This window comes from Mirounga angustirostris, unplaced genomic scaffold (genome assembly GCF_029215605.1).
Source record: "Mirounga angustirostris isolate CCGP_5_RB_7025 unplaced genomic scaffold, mMirAng1.0.hap1 SCAF_13, whole genome shotgun sequence".
In the NCBI taxonomy this organism is placed as follows: Eukaryota; Metazoa; Chordata; class Mammalia; order Carnivora; family Phocidae; genus Mirounga; species Mirounga angustirostris.
Genome location: NW_026991721.1, coordinates 23,045,001 through 23,067,202, shown reverse-complemented (window position 1 = coordinate 23,067,202; position 22,202 = coordinate 23,045,001). Strand labels below are relative to the sequence as shown.

Sequence of the window (22,202 nt, the reverse complement as noted above, 5' to 3'; positions counted from 1 at the left end):
AAAAAGAATAATGGGTTACAGGAATAATTTTACTGTGATCTTGCTGATCTCTGATACAGTGGCTAGGGTATGCTTGCTTACAGAATTTTAGGGTGGGCTTTGGTTCAGCATACATTCTGTCCCAAGTCTGAAGGATTATAGAGCATGTATGTACAGGCCAGAGTTAACTCCATCACAGGGAAATGTGGCTCCTTGTGTTATTGCCAGAAGAACTGTGTTCTTTATGAGCATTTTGTGATTGGCAAGTGCACAGGCAAGAGTCTTGGGAGACCACATGGGCATAGAGGCATCTTGTCATTTGTACTTCTAGGAAATGTGCCTCCAATAATTTTGGTGCCTTTGGTACCTTTTTTGCTGTATATTTTATATATGAAGATACTTTTAGAGACTTATTCAAGTGTAAAATTTTATGATTAGGTAACTAGGATTTAAAAGAGGGACATCAAAGTTGAATATTAAAAGAATCTTGAGTCTATAATATAAAAAATGTAAATGTGAAATATTAGGTATGCATATGTATTTTTTCCTTAGTATTTTCTAGGAACGACTTTTTAAGAAGGAAGGAGATACATATAGGTATTCTCCCTAGATTAAAGTTTAGAAGAGACTTGGTTAGATAAAATGCTTTTTGCCTCTATAGATAAGTTTATTTTTTTGTTCACATAGTAAAGTTAGAAAATACAGAGGCATGAACACACACACACTCACACACAGACAGGAAAACGAAAAATACACTCTTTCTATAGCGGTAACATTTTTAGCTGCTCCATGGTCCCTCAGAATAAAGATGACATTTCCCAGCCTCCTTGCAGCTGGGTATAGCTGATTTCCTAAGTTTGTGCCAATAAGAAGTGAGGGGAACTGATATGTGTAACTTCTGGGTGATATCTTTAAGAAACATGTCCCAGACTCTTCTAATCCTTTTTCCCCGGCTGGAAATAGGCAATTGTCAGAGTGGTTCTTAGACACAGAGATGGAAGCCATGTGCCGAGGATGGCAGAGCATCCTGCCAGCCTGGATCCCTGGACCATCTCATGGAACAGAGCCTGCCCACTTGCCCTAAACTGTTACATGAGAGAGAAATAAAATTCTTGTTTGAGCTGCTCTATTTTGGTGCCTCCTTGATATAATAGCTTAAATCATGCCTTCACTAATGACAGAAGGGAACAGAGGTACACACTTTCCTCTCTTTTCTTATCCTCTTGCCTGGGGCAAGAGTATGTCGTGCACCATCGTGGACCAGGTTTGAGAGAAGGGTGGTGCCCTAGGCATGGCAGAGCAGAAAGGAAGAAGGAGCCTGGGATCTAGAATGATTCTGTGAAGCAGAATAACCATATTGTTATGGATCATCTGTACCTCTATTAGTGCATGAGAGAGAAATAAACTCCCATCCCATTTAAGCCATGCTCACTTCAGGTGTCTGTTTCGTACAGCTGGAGCTACATCCAGTTAACTAATTAATAAAACTGTAATCCTGTGTCTTAGAGATGAACCATGGGTGTAGACCTCTTTGCTGAATTGTTCTGTTTTATTAGTTTGTGTATAGATACAATTATTAGCTACGAACATAGGACTTAGAGACAACCAGGATTTGAATCTGAGCTCTGCTGCTTCCTAACGAGGTGGTCTTGGGTAAGTTTTTAAAATCTCTGAGTTTCAGTATTATTATCTGTAAAATGGATATAATAACCTCTACCTCACAGATGTGTTATTAGGATTAAATAATTATATATACAAAACCCACAAATACATATTTATGTTTATTTATGTTAACAGTACCTAAATTATAGTAAGGTCTCAACCTAATATTTTCATTCATGTATATATTCAGCAAATTTATTATAATTATTTTATAAAAGTGATACCATACTATAATACTTTTTGTAACTTGCTTTTTCACATAATGTATTATGAACTTCCCAGTTAATAAATATGATTATTTAACAAAATTGTTAAAGACTGCATGGTATTCAGTTGTGTGGATGTGCTATAATTTAACTATTCTGTTTTTTGCTGGGCATTTAATTATTTCCAATTTTTGGCTATTATAAATGATGTTACATTGCACATCCTCATTCATTCAATAAATGTTTATTGAACACCTACCGTATGCCAAGTAGTGCTCACATAAGTGACCGAAAGAGACAAAGGTCATTACTTTCAGGGAATTTGCATCCTAGAAGGGGGAGAGCGCAACAAACAGTAAACATAATATATAATATAATATATAAGAAAAATATTTGTGTTAGAAGATAGTAACTGCTCTGTTACAGAAAAAAAATACACAGAGCAGGATATGGGGATCATGAGTGCTGGTGGGGGATATAGGGTTGCATTTTTATGTAGAGTGATGCTGTCAGGCCTCTTTGGGAAGGTAAAATGTGAATGAAGATGGGAAGGAGCTGATGGAGGAAAGCCTGTGGATTCTTAAAGGAAAGGTATTTGAGGCCAAGGGAATAACCAGTGTGGAGGCCTGGTGACAGCAGCTGGGTCTGGTTGAGGAGCAGTGAGGAGGTCACTGTGGCCAAAGTGGCAGGAGCAAGGGGGAGAGGGGGAGCTGAGGTCAGCGGTATGGAGGTGGTGGGGCAGACGAGGCGTGGCTGTGGATAGCCTCGTAGGTCCTCGTAATGCCTTTGGCCTTATTTATTTATTTTTTCAGTAGCTACATCTTTGTACCCTTCTTATTTATGGCCTTTGGATACATTTTTACACATGGAAATTCAAAGATATGCAAAAATTTAAGGCCTTGATTCAGTAAAAGTTTTCAAGGGAATAGATAGACATTTTTGACTTTGTAGTGAAATCTTTGCCCACATACTTAATTATTTCTTTTGCATAAATTCTTAGACATGGACATGCTAGCTTAAAGATATGCAAAATGTTGTGCCTTTGAGTGAGTAAAAGTTTTAAGGGAATGAATTATATGTTTCTCACAGGCAGAGGCCATGTCTTATAACTTTCTTAACTCCTCCTCAAGTCTTCCAGCTCAGCATGTGGTGAACTCACTGGTTGAAGGGTTGAGCATCACTCTACGTTCAGTCTTAAATGTTACATGCCCTTTGGAGTGGAGAGTGAATATTTTCCCTTTCAGGAACTGTGAGTAATTTCCTGACAGAGAGGTCCCTGCTTTCTTTAGGCTTACATTTTAGTGAGAAGAGGTAGGCAATGAACAACAAGAGAGGTAGTTTTAGGTGATTTCAGATAAATTTGAAGAAAACAGGACCACATAATAGAGTGGCCTCATGCTAAGGCTGTGACCATGTGAGGAGATAAGATGATCAGAGAGTTTTAGCCTCGGTGAGTATGTGCATTCTTCCCATTGTCTGGGTGTGGAGGGAAGCTGGAACTCTGTCCTTGTCTTTTGCTTTGGTTTCATCCTGTTGTGGCATCGCATGGAATTGGGTTAGCAATGGTGGTCCTTGGGTCAAACTCAACATCAGAATCAAGGGGGTACAAGATGTGGAAACCACCCAAATGTCCATTCACTGGTGAATGGAAAAAACAAAATGGGAGCTATCCAGGCAGTGGATAAAAAGGAGCCGAAGTACTGACGAAGCTCAAAGATGTTACACTAAGTGAAGAAGTCAGGCACAAAGACCACATATTGTATGATTACATTTATATGGAATGTCCAGAAAAGGCAGATCTATAGCCACAAAAAATAGATTAGTGGTGTGGTTTGCCTGCAGTTAGACGTAGGAACAGGGAGTGACTACAAATGAGCACCAGAGACCTTTTTGGGGTGATGGAAAGGACCTAAAAATTTAATTGTGGTGATGGTTGCACAACTCTGTGTTGACTAAAAATCATTGAATTGTGCATTTAAAATAAGTGAATTTTGTAAATTATACCTCAGTAATGGAGAAATGGAGCTACTATTCATGGATACTTAGATTTTTATTATACGTTCTTCACTGGATGAGTATACAATACAGCCTTGTGACTCTGGATTTGGTTCAAGAATGAGGAGAGTCCTGTTTGTCTCTCTTAATATTTCCTACTAAGAAAATAAATTGTATGTGCATAGACTTGAAAGTTTTAAGTAGGTAAGGATTGTGATACAAAAAGAAAGGAACTTCTTGGATGCAACAAGATCCCACCTTGTGTAGACAGTGTCGGCAGCAGGTGTCACCCCGTTAAGGGTCCTGGGAGCTAAGGAAAGCTGTGCTCAAATGTGCTCTATCTGCTGCTACTGTGGGCCACCCCCCTTCTGTGGCCTTGGCTAAATCCCTTGGGAAGGTGAGCTTATCTTACGGGGTGACATGTGTAGCATCTCTGCACCAAAGTGTAATCCATTTCACAGGTGGCAAGCGTGCTGTATTATCTACTTCCATCTTCACAGAGATCGGTTAAAAAAAAAAAAAAAGAAAAAAGAAAGAAACAGGGCATGCCAAATTAAAAGAATAGTACAGATCGCAGTGGGAAAATAAGGTGAATATTCTGAGTTATCTAGAGGGAGGAAATATAACCACTTGGAGATAGTGTCTTCATTTCTGTTTTAGAGACAAAAAAAGAACTCCCTTTGTGAGCTCTTTTTTCCTTTCTTAAATCCTTTGCTGAGGGTTCCTTTAGTTCCTACCTGGATTACTACCTCTACTTTCTACAGCTAGCTCCAGAGTCTAGTCTCCTCTGCTCCATTCTACCCATTTCCTCTCCTTAGAGCACAGCTCTAATTGTGACTCCCAAGGGCCTAGGTAAACTAGAGAGTTTTTGTCAGGTCCTCCAAATATAAGCCCTTCCACGTGTCACTGAACGTGCGCTCCCATCTTCCTGGAATACTCTGTGACTCTTCCTCAGGGGCTTTGCTCATGCCGTTTTCCCTCTGTGGGATAACCTCAACAGTGCTCACCTGTTCAAACTGTCACTGCCTTCCAAAGCCCAGCTCAGATGCTCCATGCCTATGTGAAGCCTTCTGTGATTTTCCCAAACCTATTGTGATTTTGCCATTCTCTTACTTTGGACTCCCTTCCATTGTCTGCCACAGGTGTGTTCTCTTTTGGTGGTTGGCATACCGGTCTTAACTTCTTAGTTTGTCAACTCTGTAAGGGCAGGGACTGGGTCTTGCCCATCTTTGTCGCCTTGCATATCGTTGATGCCCGGAATATAACTTTTCAGATTGAATGGATTGCATAACTCAACTGACACTTGGATTTTCTTCCCATAAATCAACTTTCAGCTACTTTACTCTCTCTTCACATTTTTCTCTCTGTGAGTACCTAAAACTGGATGTTTCAAAAATTTCAACTTATTGCTGTTGTGTCCCTCATCTTGGGCTTTGACACACGTTTTTTCCGGGCCACGGTTGTACATTTGTGTCTTGGCAGCTTGAGAGCTATGACTGTGAATAATGAGTCAATTATCATCCAGCCTCGGGGAAAGCACAGTTATTCCTTACTGGCCAGGCTGAAGTAATCCTCTCCTCCCTGTGCCCTTTCAAATGAAGAACATAAAACAGTTGGAATTCAGAGCACTGCAAAGGGAATTTAGACAAAACATTTGTCTGCTGAATTTAACTTCTTTGGATTTATTCTGATTTATGATTGATTAGTTTTTAAATTGCTTATTTAATCCTAACGACTATCGCTCCAGGGGAGGCCAGATACCAAGGAGCATGTGATCAAGAAGCGGTGGAGTGAAGTAGTAGTTTGGCTGGACAAATCAAGAGCAAATATTATTGTCCAGAGAAACATTGCTCTGGGCTAGGAATATAATGTGAAAATCACCCCCTGACTTTCAAAGTACCCAGCCTTGTCATAAGCATGATTGCTTATCCCCTGTTCTCTTTGCAGAAGGCTTTTTGCAACTACCCAGTGTTGCACAGAATTTACCCCCATGAATTTTTCTTTCCTTCTAGCAACATAGTCACTATCTCTTCTTGACTGAGAACATGCTCTTGATTTATGTTGCCATTGACCATTGTACAGAAGTACAGACACTCGAGGTTGTTGTCATGATTTGGTCATGAATTCTGATGTTGGTTGTGTTGATCTGTGAAAACTCTCCTGCCACTGTGGTGATACTTCTCAGCACAAGGGGTGTTGTCTACTCTGGCTTTTATATGGACTATTTGAATTTTTAAAACGTTTTTTTTCAAAATGGAGTTCTCTGAAAGCGGTCACTTTCATCCAGATGATATGCAATCAGTATGTGATTAGTGTTTAATTTATTGAAGCATCTGTGGTTTCCACCTTTTCAAGGAATGAAATATTTTTCTTTGACCTCAAATTAGACATGGTAGGTCTAGTTGGTGGCTTTGTAAGGGAGATCTGTTGGAAGCTTGTCTGTTTGGTATCAAAAGAAAATTGAAATTCCATTGCTTCAGAATAATGCAACCTTTAGGAGAAAAACAACAACAACAACAATAAAAAGCCTTTGTTTCATCTGTATTGAAGTTTTGACTCAGAAATGTCCAAAGAAACTCTCTTTCAGGTCTCAATAATCTACTTGTGCTCTGAAATATTGCTGCTAGATTTCTAAAGTGTGTTATGTCTGACACGTATTTCAAAGCAAGAAACATTAGGGATGAGATGAAAGGGGGAAAAGGACTTGATGGAACACAGAAACAGAAGGAGATGACACAGACACTTGGGTGGAACGTTTGGATTGCCACCAGGATAACTCTGGGAGGCTTTAGGCTACTTTGGATTCTGGGCTGTGCCAACATCTGCCATTTTGACATTATCATATTGAAAAAAGAACTTTTTTCCTATCTTATTCTGCCAAGAGATTTGCTTTTTGCTGCTTTTTCAAAAAATGATAAAAGCCTTTATAAGAAGCACTTCTGGGTCTTTGGAGTGATAGAGTATATATTCTTGTGAAATTACTTTCAAGGTTCAGGAAGAAGGCCTAAACTGTAGGTTCCATCAGAGAGAGAACAAGTTCTTTTCTGAATCTTCTGGTATTTTTTTTTTCTGGTATTTTTTAAATGAAAGCTTTATGTTTATGAAAGGAAGTTTTAAAAGGATGAATAAGGTATTTTGTTAGATTTGAGACCCCAACAATAGCTCAACATCAGCATCAGCACCTGGGACTTTGTTATATATTGCTCTTTAGTTTGAAGGAGTTTCATCTGGTTATCTGTCAGATCACCTGGTGTGTGACGGGAAATGGCAGAGGCATACATTGAGTGATGATGAGAATAAATAGAGCTTGTCCTTGCAGAGCATCTGTTCTTCCCAAACATCACTGTGCTTTTGAGGTTTTTAAGTCAATAGACTATTACAGTAGTGTGCTGGGACATAGTATTTTCTCAGTCAATACTAGATTTACATTGTGCTAGTCTTAAAGGATAAGCAGGGAGAAGGGAAACTGTGCCACCTCCTATTAGAACAGTGCACTGAGGAATGACAGGTAGTCACAGGAAGTTTTCTTGCCTCTAACTTTGACAGAGTTTGAGGAACTGTTTCATTCCTCACATAACTTCTGTTTCCAAGCATTTCTATGCGTACCTCATGCTACCCTGCTACCATTGCTTATTTTTGCCCTAGGACTGATTTAGGACCCTTCTGGGGGCGGTAAAAGGGGAAGAAGTCCAGGAGGAGAAGTCCTAAGACCATCTTTACCTCACTTATCTGATCTTTCATAGTGCTGGTTGGTTACTCCAGCAGTATTCTTGGCAAGCCTCCCACTAACTCACTCATTCTCCCCCCTCCCCGCCTCCCTACCCCCCATGCCAGCTACCGAGGCTAATGCTTCACATCAGAGTTTCTACTCTTCCAGTGGAAGCTAGTTAGGAGCCACAGATGCTGGTGTAGGAGTCAGTAGGGAGAGCTGGCCGGAACTTGTGTTATTTATTAATACAACCCTTTTATTTTTTAGTTTAATTTAATTTTTTTTTAAGATTTTATTTATTTATTTATTTGACAGAGAGATAGACAGAAGAGCACAAGCAGAGGGAGTGGCAGAGGGAGAGGGAGAAGCAGGCTCTGCACCGAGCAGGGAACCCGATGCGGGACTCGATGCCAGGACCCTGAGATCATGACCCGAGCCGAAGGCAGACGCTTAACCATCTGAGCCACCCAGGCGCCCGTAATACAACCCTTTTAAAGAGAAAATGATACAGTACTTGCGTTTTCCCGCTCTGGCTTATTGGGTATTAATAACATGTTATAGACTAGGTTACCTTATCTCTGTATTCCAACAGTAGTCCTGTGTTAATGTCCTATAGATACCCCTACAAGTCTTAACTCTGCCAATGATGGGGTAGAAGGAAGCAAAGAAAGGACTCTGGGGTTGCAGCAGGCTGTGAAAAAGAAGCTCACTGACTCTGATGCAACTAATAGCTCAAGAGAAACAAAGCATGGCCACTGGGCTGGATTAGGCTGTCTTGTAACCCCTTTAGTTAGATACCTGCCTCATAGGTCACAGTCAGACAGTCACAGCTCACAGGTCAGACAGTCCTTGTGACTCTGGAGCCTTTTCATGGCAGAGCACCATAAGGGGATGGGACAGGTTCTCCAATCTGCTTGATTTCTGCCCTTGGCCTCTTCTGAATCTCTTGATCACTCTCCTGTTGATCACTACATAGATTCCTGCATTTGCTATTGTCATTTGCAGCAAGTCACTTCTGGTTTTGGAATGTACTGTGCACCCTTGGTCCTTGTGCTATTGTAAACTTTTCTTCTTTGTCTCTTTTCTGGGATTTTTTTTTTTTTTCTTTTTTCTGCTTCGTTCTTCTGTTCTCTAAGGACGCGTTGCCTTCATTTGCTATATTACTCTAAGCGGTATAGCACTGTGGTTGGGAGTGTGGATTCTGAGTCAGAAGGCCTGGGTTCAAATCCCCACCGTGCTGTTTACCAGCTGTGTACCTTTGAACAAGTTACTCGATCTCTTTGTAGGCCTTGGTTTCTTCATCTGTAAAATGGGACCTACCTCTAGGGTTGTTGTGGGCTTTAAATGAGATTTATGAGATGCTCATAAAAGAGTATCTGACACTCAATAAATGTTAACCCTAATTATTAATTCTAATATAGAAAGCAATTTTATGGCTTAAACCATTATCCCAGTGTAATTTTTACCAGATATTTACCTATAGCTGCGCTCTCTCTCCCGCATTTTAGCCTACATGTGCAGCTGCCTCTGGGACATTTCCCTCACAGTTTCTACTGGTACTTCAAATGAACATGATCAAAGCTTAATTCATTATCTCTCATCCAAACTTATCCCCCACATTTCTGTTAATGGCATAATGTTATCATTATCTTCTCAGCCTCTTAATTTAGGATTAATCTTAGGCTTTCCTTATCCTAAGAAGATAATCATGAATGTGCATAGATTTAGTACAAAGGTATAAATTGTTTATAGTTTTAAATTGTCAAGAATAGTCAAACATTGCTTTTTAGAAGTATATGGATGCACAGATAAAATATGAGAAAAATAGCCATTGAAAAAAATTGTTACAGCTTTTCTGTTTTGTAGGATTGTGATTTTCTAATTTTAATTTTTTCTCTTACAAATTTTCCAAAATCACCCATATGTTGCTTCCATATAAGGAAAACCTCCCCTTAAATTTAGAAAAAAAAATGAGATAGTTAATGTCCTAAGAGTTTTGCAAATACTGTACTTTATTGACCTTTTAGCAATGGCTGAGAACTGTGCTGGGTATATAGTAAGCACTTAATAAGTATTTGTTGAAAAGTGAATGAAACAGTGTTAGCTTTCTATGCATTTTTAGAAATAATTTTATAAAATTCAGAGTGCTCAGTACCTCAAGCATTCAGTTCATAGATTTTGAAGAGCAGTTTTTGTTGTTGTTGTTATTTGGAAGACTCTCAGGAAATGCAAAATAAACTAGACTGGGTGTGGCATATGTTTTCTAATATGTAACTTATCATTTCAGAGGATAATGTGGCCAAAAGAGGAGCATTTGAAACCGATTCTTCAGAAAACATATTTCCTTCAATAAAATTTCCTCGTGAAAATGAACCAAGTGATCATCATCTTAGAAATAAAGCCATCTTTCTTCGTACTTCATCACAATGTTCAGAAGAGGAACAGGTAATACCATAGGACATTTATAGAAACAGGGAAAAAAGCATTCTTTATGAATTAAAAAGAGAAAGAAACTGTAAAAATGTAAGAAACATTGGACAGTTATTGGATCAGTAACTCAGACTCTTAATTCTAGAAGGAGTGCCATTGGGAAACTTTATTAAGAATCATCACTACTCGGGGCGCCTGGGTGGCTCAGTTGGTTAAGCGACTGCCTTCGCCTCAGGTCATGATCCTGGAGTCCCGGGATCGAGTCCCGCATCGGGCTCCCTGCTCGGCGGGGAGTCTGCTTCTCCCTCTGACCCTCCTCCCTCTCATGCTCTCTCTATCTCATTCTCTCTCTCAAATAAATAAATAAAATCTTTAAAAAAAAAAAAAAGAATCATCACTACATTTCTTTTTCTTTCTTTTTCTTTTTTTTTAAGATTTATTTATTTGAGAAAGAGAGAGAGTGTGTGAGTGTGAGAGTTGGGGGAGGCAGACTTCCCACTGAGTGCGGAGCCCAATACAGAGCCCTGTCCCAGGACCCATGCGATCACGACCTGAGCCAAAACCAAGAGTCAGATGCTTAACTGATTGAGCCACCCAGGCACCCCAAAAATCATCATTACATTTCATGATTTCAGCAGCCAATATTTATGATGGTAACTTGGTTAACCCCAAGTTTTTAAGTTCCTTTAAGGAACTGCCATCTAAAAATTCTTGAAATTATTTACATATTTTAGCTTGTCCTCTATTTGGGACAAAAGAATTCCTTTTTATAGTTTTCTGTGTAAAATGGGAGTTTCTTTTATCTGCTCTGGATTCATCTCTTAAAGTAAAATCTGTTATCTTGTTTTTTCCAAGATTTAGTCATTAAAGATTGGATGCACTCTTCCTAATCTTTAAGACTTAATAGACAATATTCATATTCTCCTTAGCTATGGTTTTTAACTCTCAAGGAACCCTAGGGGAAGCTGTTCTACTTTTTACAACATTTGAATTTCTACTTTCTAGCTCATCATGTCTTCCTTGTGTTATTGTGGACAAAGTTGTATATGAGATTGTGGTTTCATGTGAGGGAACAAAAGTCTCTGTGTTAGGAAAATGTTTATATATGGCAGAGGCCTACAATTCTTTAAATCCAGAACTTGCTTCCAATGAGATGATTATGGGGCCAGAACTTTTTTATTTTTAAGATTTTATTTATTTATTTGACAGAGAGAGAGAGCATAAGCAGGGGGAGCAGCAGAGGGAGAGGGAGAAGCAGCTTCTCTGCTGAGCAGGGAGCCTGATGTGGGGCTCGATCCCAGGACCCTGGGATCATGACCTGAGCCGAAGGCAGTCTCTTAACCGACTGAGCCACCCAGGCACCCCCAGAACATTTTTTCCCCCCTAGAGGATTCACTTTCTACTGGCAATCACTAGCAATTGGAATTATATTTTCTAATGAGTCTTTAACCAGCATGTGGAGAGGCATGGTCAATGATATTGTTTCCTAATAACTTAAAAATGTTGTATTAGCATTCTCTGGTTTGTCCTTGAGAGGTTCATTGGGATGGGATGGGAGGTGGGGTAATGAGGTGGGGAGTGTTCCTATTTTACACATGAGAAAACTGAGGTTAAGTAATTTACTCTAGGTTATTCTGTGGATGAGTCTAGAGGCACAAGTAGAAGTCAGACCTGAAAACTATTCCCTGACCACTACTATGGCTTAGTGGATCTGGTCCATCATGCATAGCTAATTAACAAAAACCGGAAGGGGAGTTTTATTGCCTGAAGGGCTACAAGATCAGCTCCTTTATTTTTGGTAGTTTCATTTTCTCATCAAGATGCCCCCACTGTTTTTTTCAGATAGTGATAGATGAAGGCCAAAAAGTTGGCAGTTCCCTTCAAGGTGATCTGAATCGGGCAGGAAAGGTGAAGGTAAGGCATGATTCAATTTTCTTCCATAGCAAAAAATACAAAAAAGTAAAAACAAAGCAAAAAAATCCCAAAGGACCCATTTGCTGTCTCTCATACAAAATTGGAGAATTTAGCCATTTTGTCCATATATATATATATATATATATTTTTTTTTTTTTTCTTTTAAACTGGAGTTTAAATATCTTAAGCCATGCTTGGTTGGCTGGGTTCCAATCTTTCTTCCTCAAAGCTTAGCAAATGAATGGGTGCTTCAGTAGAGAAACATGACTCTAGTCCCCCTGAACAATCACCATTAAGAGAAATGACAATATAACAGCTTTAGTACTGAAACCATCGTGGGGAAGATAAATTTTTGCTGTCACTTGGATGCCAGGGAAAAACTGCAGTTATGTACTTAACAAACAATGGAAGCTACCATTTTTAATTCACACATAAAAGCCATGGTCTGGGACGTAGAGCTAAGGGAAGAAAGACCCAGGCTATGTTTTGAATTCCACTTATGAGATCTAAATTTGTAATTTTATGTTATTTTGTCGTGAACATGTTTTAGGTCATGAATGTAAAAGGCATTTCGACATTATGCCTTTACTCTACGAGGTCTCCTTTGTGCCAGTGGTGAAATCATTTTCTTATTTACGCTCTTTGATATTCACCTGAGATGAATTAGTTCGTGTCTGAAATGTTACCATTTTGTTAATCTGAAATATCTCATTGTCAGCTTGCTGTGGAAAGCAGTATTCTATGTGGAATAGTCTTTCATTGAAATGCTGCTATTGTGTCTGTAAAGGTCATTTGCTCTGCTTTTTACCTTTGAAGTAATTTTCGGTTTTATTTGCTCGTAAGAGAGAACACTTGATTTTTGGCCCTGCTCACCTCTCTTGTGATTTACCTGGGGCAGGATGATTTTGTTTCGAATGAACCTTTCTCTTTTGCTTTCTTTAGTTTCTTCTCTCTGACTCTTTAGAGTGAAAAGCCCATTATGGTAATAGCCAGACCTACCACCATCCTTTGCTTGAGAAGCAAAAGCAATAAAAAAAAACAAATAACAGAGACACTGTTTTGGACTGTCACGGTGGTGGTATATATCCTGGGAGAGAATCTGGGAACAAAGTCCCTTTTCAAAAACTCCTCAGACTGTTCTTTCCCTTTTCAGTATAGAGATCTTACTATGGTGCCTACAAAATCCAGGCCAACTTCCAAATTTACCATTTCTTTCAGATGTCTCTGGGAAAGCACAGTGAACACAAAGGCCTTTAGCTGGGACTCAAAAGTTAATTAGAAAAGTGGATTCAGTTGCTCACTTTGAATGCTGTGGAAGTGGATTCATTGATTCTTGATTGCAGTTTTTCATTAGGTCTAATATACATGACAATGATGTTAATCCTTTTCTAGGTGGACAATTTCCTAGATTTAGAAGATTTGGATGTGGATGAAGAGACTCAGCCCCAAAAGAGCAAGGGTATGCTTTCTGTTTCCTCTCTATACTGCTTGACCTCTTTCCAGAAACTACAAATAAGACTTTAGACAGCTTTTTTTTTTTTTTGGCAAGCCCTACTTGCACCTTCCCTGACTTAGGGAAAACTACAGTCCTGCAATTTCTTTTTCAGTAACAAAGATTTCAGCCGAAAGGTCAAAGCCTGTTGAAGGTTGTAAAGTCTTTGGTCTAAAATGAAATAAAGGTGCCCTCCCCCACATCCCCATATGGTTGAATTTTGGATAATTTTCTCAAGTAGAGCCATTTGAGTCAAACCCTTATTTCTTAGAAGCACCATGTAAATTGAGTTATTTTTGAGTGATACATAACATATCAATTGATCATAAAAATAGCAGAATTCATCATAAAATAAAAAATAAAATAAAAATTTTTACTTTCATAAATATTTATTAAATATGTAAGCCAAACACTTAAGACTAAAGACATATTGTAAATGTTTCTTTGGGGCATTTTTCCAATTGAGCTGGTCTGGGAAAGGCTTAATGCTAGTCCAGTGATGTTTATGCAGATGAGGACTTTTTCCTTTCCTGCTTAACATTACTGTGTAAACATAGGTATACTTTGTTGCTCAAAAGACCTTTGAAATATGTTCAAAATTAGAGTTGTTTGTTTTGAAAATTGTCATTCCTAATTTAATATGCAAGAATATCCCAAAGTTGATACTGAATGTTAGGGAAGGGGCTGTTTCCCTTAGGGGTTTGGTTGCTGGTGTTGAATTGTTGTTTACAGTCTTTAGGTATTCATAAACATGGGTGATGGTCTGATTGTTGGGGAAGGTGATTTGTTTATAATCACAAAAAGTGACAGTGCTGGATGTTGTCTCCGTTTGGGGGTGGCTCTGGCTTCTCTGGTTGCCAGAATTTGAGAGGCTTTGGTAATTGGAAGCAATTAACATTTTTATTTGGCTTCCAAACATCACAGTACTCCATTGAAGGGATTGTTTCTCATGCACTCTATTAACCAGTAGACTTTGCGTGGATTTTTTCCTTACTTACTTGGTTCAAGTGAGATCAGAGATCTAAAGGAATCACATGCTCCAGGGAGAGGTTCTCTTAACTTTAAAATCCCAGGCAGCTCTGAATTTCTCCATGTGAGCAGCTTAGGGGGTCCAATTGGATCAGAAGGGATAGCTAAGGACTTACCAGGAAGCCGGGTTTGTAGAGCAAGCGCACTATTTTGGGGGAAGAGGAGATATTGAAAATGCAGATTCCTGGGTCCTATTCTTTTTTTTTTTTTTTAAAGATTTTATTTATTTATTTGACAGAGAGAGACACAGCAAGAGAGGGAACACAAGCAGGGGGAGTGGGAGAGGGAGAAGCAGGCTTCCTGCTGAGCAGGGAGCCCGATGTGGGGCTCGATCCCAGGACCCTGGGATCATGACCTGAGCCACAGGCAGACGCTTAATGACTTAGCCACCCAGGCACCCTTCCTGGATCCTATTCCTAAGAGAGAGTCTAATTCAGAAGGTCTTTGGTGACAGCATTTTTCACCACTATCCCAGGGGATTCTGATATAGTTGTCTGTGGAAGACACTTGGAGACAAATGGTTCTGGTCTGCATGTAGTACATTTGCAATATAAATTTAATTTTATAGGAAGGCACAAAAGTGTATGGGTTGGACATTTTTTTCATGGCTTACATTTCTTGCTTCCTGCCATTATCGAGAAAGTCTGTATACTGGCATAAACCTACATAGGTAACAAATCTGATTATGGTTATATCAGTCTTTCAAATTAACCTTTTTACCTTTTCCATTATTTTCACATTGTTTTCTTTAAATATTTTTTGAAGTTGTGTTGTTGTTTTTTTTTTTTTATTACCAGGTCTATTTCTTTAGTTAAAAAAATAGCATAAAAACATCTCACTACTATGATTTTTCTAGCAATCAGATAACAGGCAGTGTTGCATTTGTGTGTAAGAGGTTGCTGAGGCTGAACCAGGTCTCCGTAGACTTGAATGAGCTAGTCAAGCCCATCCCACATGTAAAATAATGTGGACAGACCAGGCTGGAAAGCACCCCAGGCTTCAATGATCTATTCCAGTTTCTAAAAAGACCACCAGAGCTTCACAATTTTTATAATGTAAGATCTGGGTCATTTGAAAGGAAATGAATATTAGTTTGTGCCAAGGTGAATTTTAGTTTGGGCCTAATTTGTATTACACTGTAGGAATGTGAGCAGACTGCAGATATTTGTATCAGATGGGAAATGTGACATTTTAAATAGGCAAGTTGCTTGTATAATTTTGGCAGCTGAGAGGTTTACTGATTAGATCCTGTTGTTATTGTTTAAGCAACAGATTTGCCCAGGGCAACAAGGAAGAGAGCCACGTATTGTTTCTCTATCATTGATTTTGTTTGTTCACCTTATTTGCTTTCATAAATATTCTCCCAAGATTCAGGAGCACGATTCTTTCCCAGGATTCAGCTTATCATTTTGGTGGCCCAGGCAGAGACAAATTTTCAGAGGAGCCATCCCCATGCAGCTGAATCGAGCAGTTGTCTGAGGGTAACATCTGCTGTGAAGTTTGGTGCCTTGTGTTTATTTGACATCAAGTTAACCACTTTTTCCTCCTTTGAATTCAAGGTAGGCTAGTTAACCTGATGGTTACTGTCAGGCCCCAGACTTTTATCCAGAAAAATTATTATTTGGAATAGGTATTAGTTATTATGCTGAGTCCTTAGAGCAGGAAGAAACATCTGGTTGTCTTTATTTATGTTTTCCCCTTAGTTGGCCAAGCCTGTGCTCTGGCTGAGTGCAATTGACTGAAGAGAGTCTTTTGAGGTCTTAGTCTCAGAATCATACCGTCTCATACAGGTCTCTTGACTGGTGGTGGGTGTGCTTATGCTGTGGTTGATTGTGTTGGGTGAGAACAGGCAACTGACCCCTGTGTGAAGATTGGCAGCCTTATTTGATTTTCATTTTCAAGCTGTCCAGTACTCCCAATTCTAACAAAGGCATCAGTCACCTCTTTTTTAAAAAATTCTTTCCTTATCTGCAACTTCAAGCAGCTTTTTGCAGCCAATGAATGGCCTGGGACTCTTATTCAACAGACGTGTAACAACTATGACTGGAGCCTGGAATCTAATGAAGAATAAACAGATCCAGCTTCTGTCCTCATTGAATTCATTAACCAGACATTAACCAGATAATCACTAATATAGGATTATAAATTGTTCTAGATCTCATGAGCACATATGGCAGGAGAACTTAAATTTGTCTATGAGATCAGAGAAAGGTCTCTGAGAGCCTGAGATCTAAAGGATAAGTAGCTGAAGGTCCTGAGCTCAGAAACACATATTTCAGCCAACTTATAGTTTAGGTATTTTGTTTACTTTATACTTAGTACTGTTAAAAATCACTCTTTCAGGGATACCTGGGTGGCTCAGTCAGTTAAGAATCCAACTCTTGGGGCGCCTGGGTGGCTCATTTGGTTAAACGACTGCCTTCGGCTCAGGTCATGATCCTGGAGTCCCTGGATCGAGTCCCGCATCAGGTTCCCTGCTCGGCAGGAAGTCTGCTTCTCCCTCTGACCCTCCCCCCTCTCATGTGCTTGCTCTCTCTCATTCTCTCTCTCTCAAATTAAAAAAAAAAAAAAAAAAATCTTTAAAAAAAAAAAAAAGAATCCAACTCTTGATTCAGCTCAGGTCTTGATCTCAGGGTCTTGGGTTCAAGCCCTGCGTTGGGCCCCCCGCTGGGTGTGGAGTCTACTGAAAAAAAAAAATCATTCTTTCATTGCCCAGAAGATCATTAAAAACATTGAGAGAGAAAATTCCTTCCTTCCAAATGTTCTTTTATCCCTCTTCCTTCAATTTTTTTTTCCTATTCCTCCAATTTTTATATGTGCAAACTTACCTATCTATGAAGGCCCAGCTTGAAAGCCACCTCAACCACAAGGGCAAACCTGTTGCCCGATCCTCACAGTTGTACAAGGAAACTTCCATTCCATTCCTGAGAAGAGCACAGGACTGGGAAGATAAGTCTGCCCTTTCCAAATCCTCCATCTCTTTCTCCCCAAAGGAAATGTAAGGCTTTATCTACTTAGAGAGATTGAGAACAGAAACTATGTATTTATGGATCAGCCCCTTTGTTTCTTCTTTTGAGTTCATGCTATTTGGAAATGTATGTCTTCTCCTCTGTGTCTGTGCCATCTTTCTTATAGTAGACACACTTCAGATGGGGCTCATGCCAACCTTACTCAGTGTTTTCAACCTTAGAGACACAGTGGAATCACTTAAAAAAGAAATTAGATATCTGGATTCTGCCTTTGCAGATTCTTTTTCAGTAGTCTGGTGTGTGTCCATTTTAAAGCTTCTCAGGTGATTCTCCTGTGCACTTGAGGCTGGGAACCATCTCTAGGCAGACATCTGGAGGCATTACTCTCTGAGGCCCAACTTTAAGGGCTCTCGTGATGTGAAGCAGTTCTTACACCTGGATGGATCCGGGTGTCAGCTGTGTGGACTTTCTGTCAGGTGGGATCCCAAGGTCTAGACTTGTAGGAAAGGTTGATACATAAGAAGCCCAAATGTGACTGCAGGACAAGCTCTATTTTCAGATTCAGCTCTATTAGTTGTAAAGCTCATGTTTTAATCCTCATCTTTCTGACTTCTGGACATATTTCTCTTTTGTTTCTATACTTAAAGATAGAGGGATATGATTTATTATCACTGTCAAATGTCAACCCCACCCAATGAAGTAAGTCTTCCTTCATCTTCTCTATCTTCTCCTCCTTTTGCACTTCCATTTTTATTTATTGTGCAATTTTTTTCTCAAAATAGGTGTTAGTTAATGTGTCCCTTGAAAGCAGTATATGGTTTATATATATGCATCTATACACACATTCTAAAATTTTGTCTTTTATTGGGAGTATTTAGTTCATTTACACTTAAGGTAGTTGCTGATACATTTGGCTTTAAACCTAGTATCTTATAATTTTGTTTTCTACTGTCCTGCCAGTTTTATGTCTTTTTCCCCCTCTCATTTCTTGCCTATTTTAGATTAATCAACTATTATTGTATTATTTCATTTCCTGCTATTTTTGGCCGGTTGAGAATTCTAGGTTTGTAATTATTTTCTTTCAGTATTTTACAGATGATATTCTCTTATTTTTGGTGTTAATTGTTGAAAACCAGATGTCAATCTGGTTGTTGCTCCTTCGAAGATAACATATTTTTTCTCTCATTTGGCTGCTTTTATAATTTTCTCTTTTGTTTTTCCAGTAATTTCACTATGCCTTGATATTATTTAATTTGAATTTATTTTCTTTGGGGTTTGTAGAGATTCTTATACATTGGGAAATTCTCAACAATTGTCTCTTCAAATATTACTTGTGCTTTGACCTTTCCACCATGTCCCATATATCTATCTTTTATGTTTTTTTCTGCATTTTCCATCCTCTTTAATTTCCTTTCTTGCTTCAGTTAGAATGTTCTACCATTGGGGTGCCTGGGTGGCTCACTCAATTAACCATCTACCTTCGGGTGAGGTCATGATCTCAGGGTCCTGGGATAGAGCTTCGTGGCCGGCTCCCTGCTCAGGGAGAAGTCTGCTTCTCTCTATCTCCCTCTGCCCCCCCCCCCACTTGTAAGCACTCTTTCTCTCAAATAAATAAATAAAATCTTAAAAAAAAGAATATTGTCTACCATCTATATTCTAGTTCACTAATTCTTTTTTGAATTGTGTCTGTCTTCTGTTACAGCCAACAATATTTCAGTTATTTTAGCTTTTTTTTTTTTTTTGAGAGACAGAATGGGGGCAGGGAGGGGCAGATGGAGAGGGAGAGAATCCTAAGCAGACTCCCTGCTGAGTGCAGAGCCCAATGTGGGGCTCGATCTCATGACCCTGAGATTGTGACCTGAGCTGAAATCAAGACTCCGGCATCTAATGTACTGAGCCACTCAGGTGCCCCTCAGTTATTTTAACTTTTAAAAGAGATCTGGAATATCTGTTGTGAGAGATTTCAGTTCTGTGCTGAAATTCTCCATTTTGGATGTATTTTGGGGGGGAGCATATTAATCAGTTATTTTAAAGTTCATGTCTTTTTTTTTTAAGATTTTATTTATTTATTTGCCAGAGAAAGAGAGAGAGAGAGAGAGCACAAGCAGGCGGTGTGGCAGGCAGAGGGAGAAGCAGGTTCCTTGCTGAGCAGGGAGCCCAATGTAGGACTCGATTCCAAGACCCTGAGATCATGACCTGAGCCAAAGGCAGACGCTTAACTGACTGAGCCACCCAGGTGTCCCTAAAGTTCATGTCTTATAATGCTAATACCTGGGGTCTCCTGTGGGTCCATTTATATTATTCATTTTCCTTTTGATTTCATGTCTTTGTATACCTGGTAATTTTTGTTTAAATGCTTAACATGGCATATAAAATATGTAGGGTCTGGATGATATTATCTTTTTCTAGCATAGTTTTTCTTCAACATTTTACTAGCAGTTAGAGTAGTAATAGATCACCTTCATCCAATCTGGGGTTGGGCTGATTTCGGACTGGGTTTAAGGCCTTGTGGGGGCTGCTCTACTTCTAGTTCTTGCTTATTCCTAGTGTGTAGCCCTTCAGGGTAAATCATAGCATCGCCTTCTTGGAGGCCCTGAACTCTAATTTTTGTCTTCATAGCACTCTGATTCTGTTGGTAATTCTGCTAAGCTTCTCAGCCTCTTAGCTTCTCTCATCTTTGCATTTCGGCTTCTCAGCTTCTCCTTGTAAAACAGTAAATGCCATGAGTTGAAAAGCATCTTAGACTCTTGGACTCACTTCTCAGTACTTTCCATCTCTCTGGGATCTTGGCTGCTCAAGTCCTGGGCTGCCCTGGTAGCTCACCAATGCCTTTAAATAGTTGATTTTTTGGTAACTCATCCAGCTTTACTATTGTTTTTGGTGGGAGGGTTAGACTGATATTAGGTAGACCAGCAGACTCCTGGGGATGTGGTCTAGGGACTCCTAGGGAAACCCCAAGGTCTGGAGGTCAAATGTGTTGATGTTTGTACTGATGTAGCAAAAGCAATGTGGGTAAAAATGCTGGTGGCTTAGTGCAAATCAAGGTAGTGACACAAAACTGTACTAGTAGTCATTGTAATCTTCACTGTCATGAATTTGTAATTAGAATGAATGCTAGAGGGGCGCCTGGGTGTCTCAGTTGGTTAAGCATCTGACTTTGGCTCCAGTCATGATCTCAGGGTCCTAGGATAGAGTCCCATGTTGGGCTCTGTGCTCAGCAGGGAGTGTGTTTCTCCCTCTCCCTCGGCCCCTCCCCTCACTGGTTCCCTCTCTCTCAAACAAATCAATAAAATCTTTAAAAAAAAAAATGAGTGCTAATTTCCATTGAAAACGTTCTTGATGCAATGGTAGAAATTATTAATCTTATTAAATCTTGATTCTTGAGTACACCTTTTTTAATGTTTTCTGTGCTGAAATCCTAAGTATGCACAAAGCACTTCTGGGGCATTCTGAAATACAGTGGTTGTGTCATGGAAAAACACTTATGTGATTGAGTGGTATGCTGAACTAGTTTTTCGCCCCCCCCTTACTTTCATGGAATAACATCTTTACTTAAAAGAATGACTGACAAACTGTAGTTCTCAGAATGAATCAAGTAAGCCTGTCTCTTCAAGAGAAACGCTGGTAGTGTTCATTGCCAATGATAAAATTGGCAGTGGATCAAGTGAAAATTCATTTTTGGAAAACTTGTATCCAGTCCTGTGAGCTTGACAGCTTCCCAATATTTAATGACTTTTCTGATAAAATTGGTGATGTTAACTAATGTGATCTTTATACTGTATAATGAAATGTGTCAACATTTGGAAGAGCTACATAAAACAGTGAACCAGTATTTTCCAAATGACCAATTTATGATGTTACAAAATTACACATAGGAGAAAGATCCATTCTATGTGTAAGATAGACCAATGAATTTTAATGTAACAGTATGAAAAATTCACTGAAACGGCTTCAGGTTGCACATTGAAACTATTTTTAAAAACTTTGTCATTTGTCAAGATCTGGTAGAGTATCAAGAAAAATATCCACAATTATATAAAAAGACTATTAAAGTACTTTTCCAACGGCATTTCTGTGTGAGACTAGATTTTCTTCATTTACTTCAACTAAAACAGCATATTCCAAAATTGAATGCAGAAGCAAATGTAAAACCTAGCTTTTTTTCTCTTAAGGAAGACATTTACAAAAATTTTAAAATGTAAAACAGTATTTCTTCCCCACTATTTTCTGTTTTTGGAAAAGATTTTTCATAAAAATACTTATTTTAATATATAATGGCATTATTGTCAATGATTCAATAACTAAATATTTGCAAATTTGTTAGTTTTAATTTCTAATATGATGAATATTGATTGATATAACCCAAATAAACAAAAGCTCTTTGGGGGTCTTCAAAAATTTTTACGAACAAGAACCAGTGAGATGGACTATCATAGCAGAAAACTATGTGCTGAAGAGGCCTTATTACTTTTTTTTTTTTAAAGATTTTATTTACTTATTTGAGAGAGAGAATGAGAGACAGAGAGCACGAGAGGGAAGAGGGTTAGAGGGAGAAGCAGACCCCCTGCTGAGCAGGGAGCCCGATGTGGGACTCGATCCCGGGACTCCAGGATCATGACCTGAGGCGAAGGCAGTCGCTTAACCAACTGAGCCACCCAGGCGCCCTGAAGAGGCCTAATTACTAAAGCTGTTCTTATCTATATTCTTTTTGGTCTTGGGGAGGGCCCAAAATTTCAGGAAATTTTGGCCATTTCAACATGACAACAAAGGAACAGATTGGTTAATTTTTTATAAATATGCCAGGCAGATTAAATATT

At 39.1% G+C, this 22,202-nt stretch overlaps 1 protein-coding gene across 3 annotated transcripts in view; it reads left to right on the top strand.

Annotated features, from left to right (window-relative positions):
* IFTAP (intraflagellar transport associated protein) overlaps window positions 1–22,202 on the top strand; it is a 66,131-nt gene that overhangs the window by 29,464 nt on the left and 14,465 nt on the right. For all 3 annotated transcript variants that reach the window (XM_064576622.1, XM_064576623.1, XM_054511980.2), the window contains exons 3-5: window positions 9,839–9,996; window positions 11,824–11,895; window positions 13,288–13,354. In XM_064576622.1, the coding sequence (XP_064432692.1) occupies window positions 9,839–9,996; window positions 11,824–11,895; window positions 13,288–13,354 (297 nt within the window). The remainder of the gene's footprint in view (window positions 1–9,838; window positions 9,997–11,823; window positions 11,896–13,287; window positions 13,355–22,202) is intronic.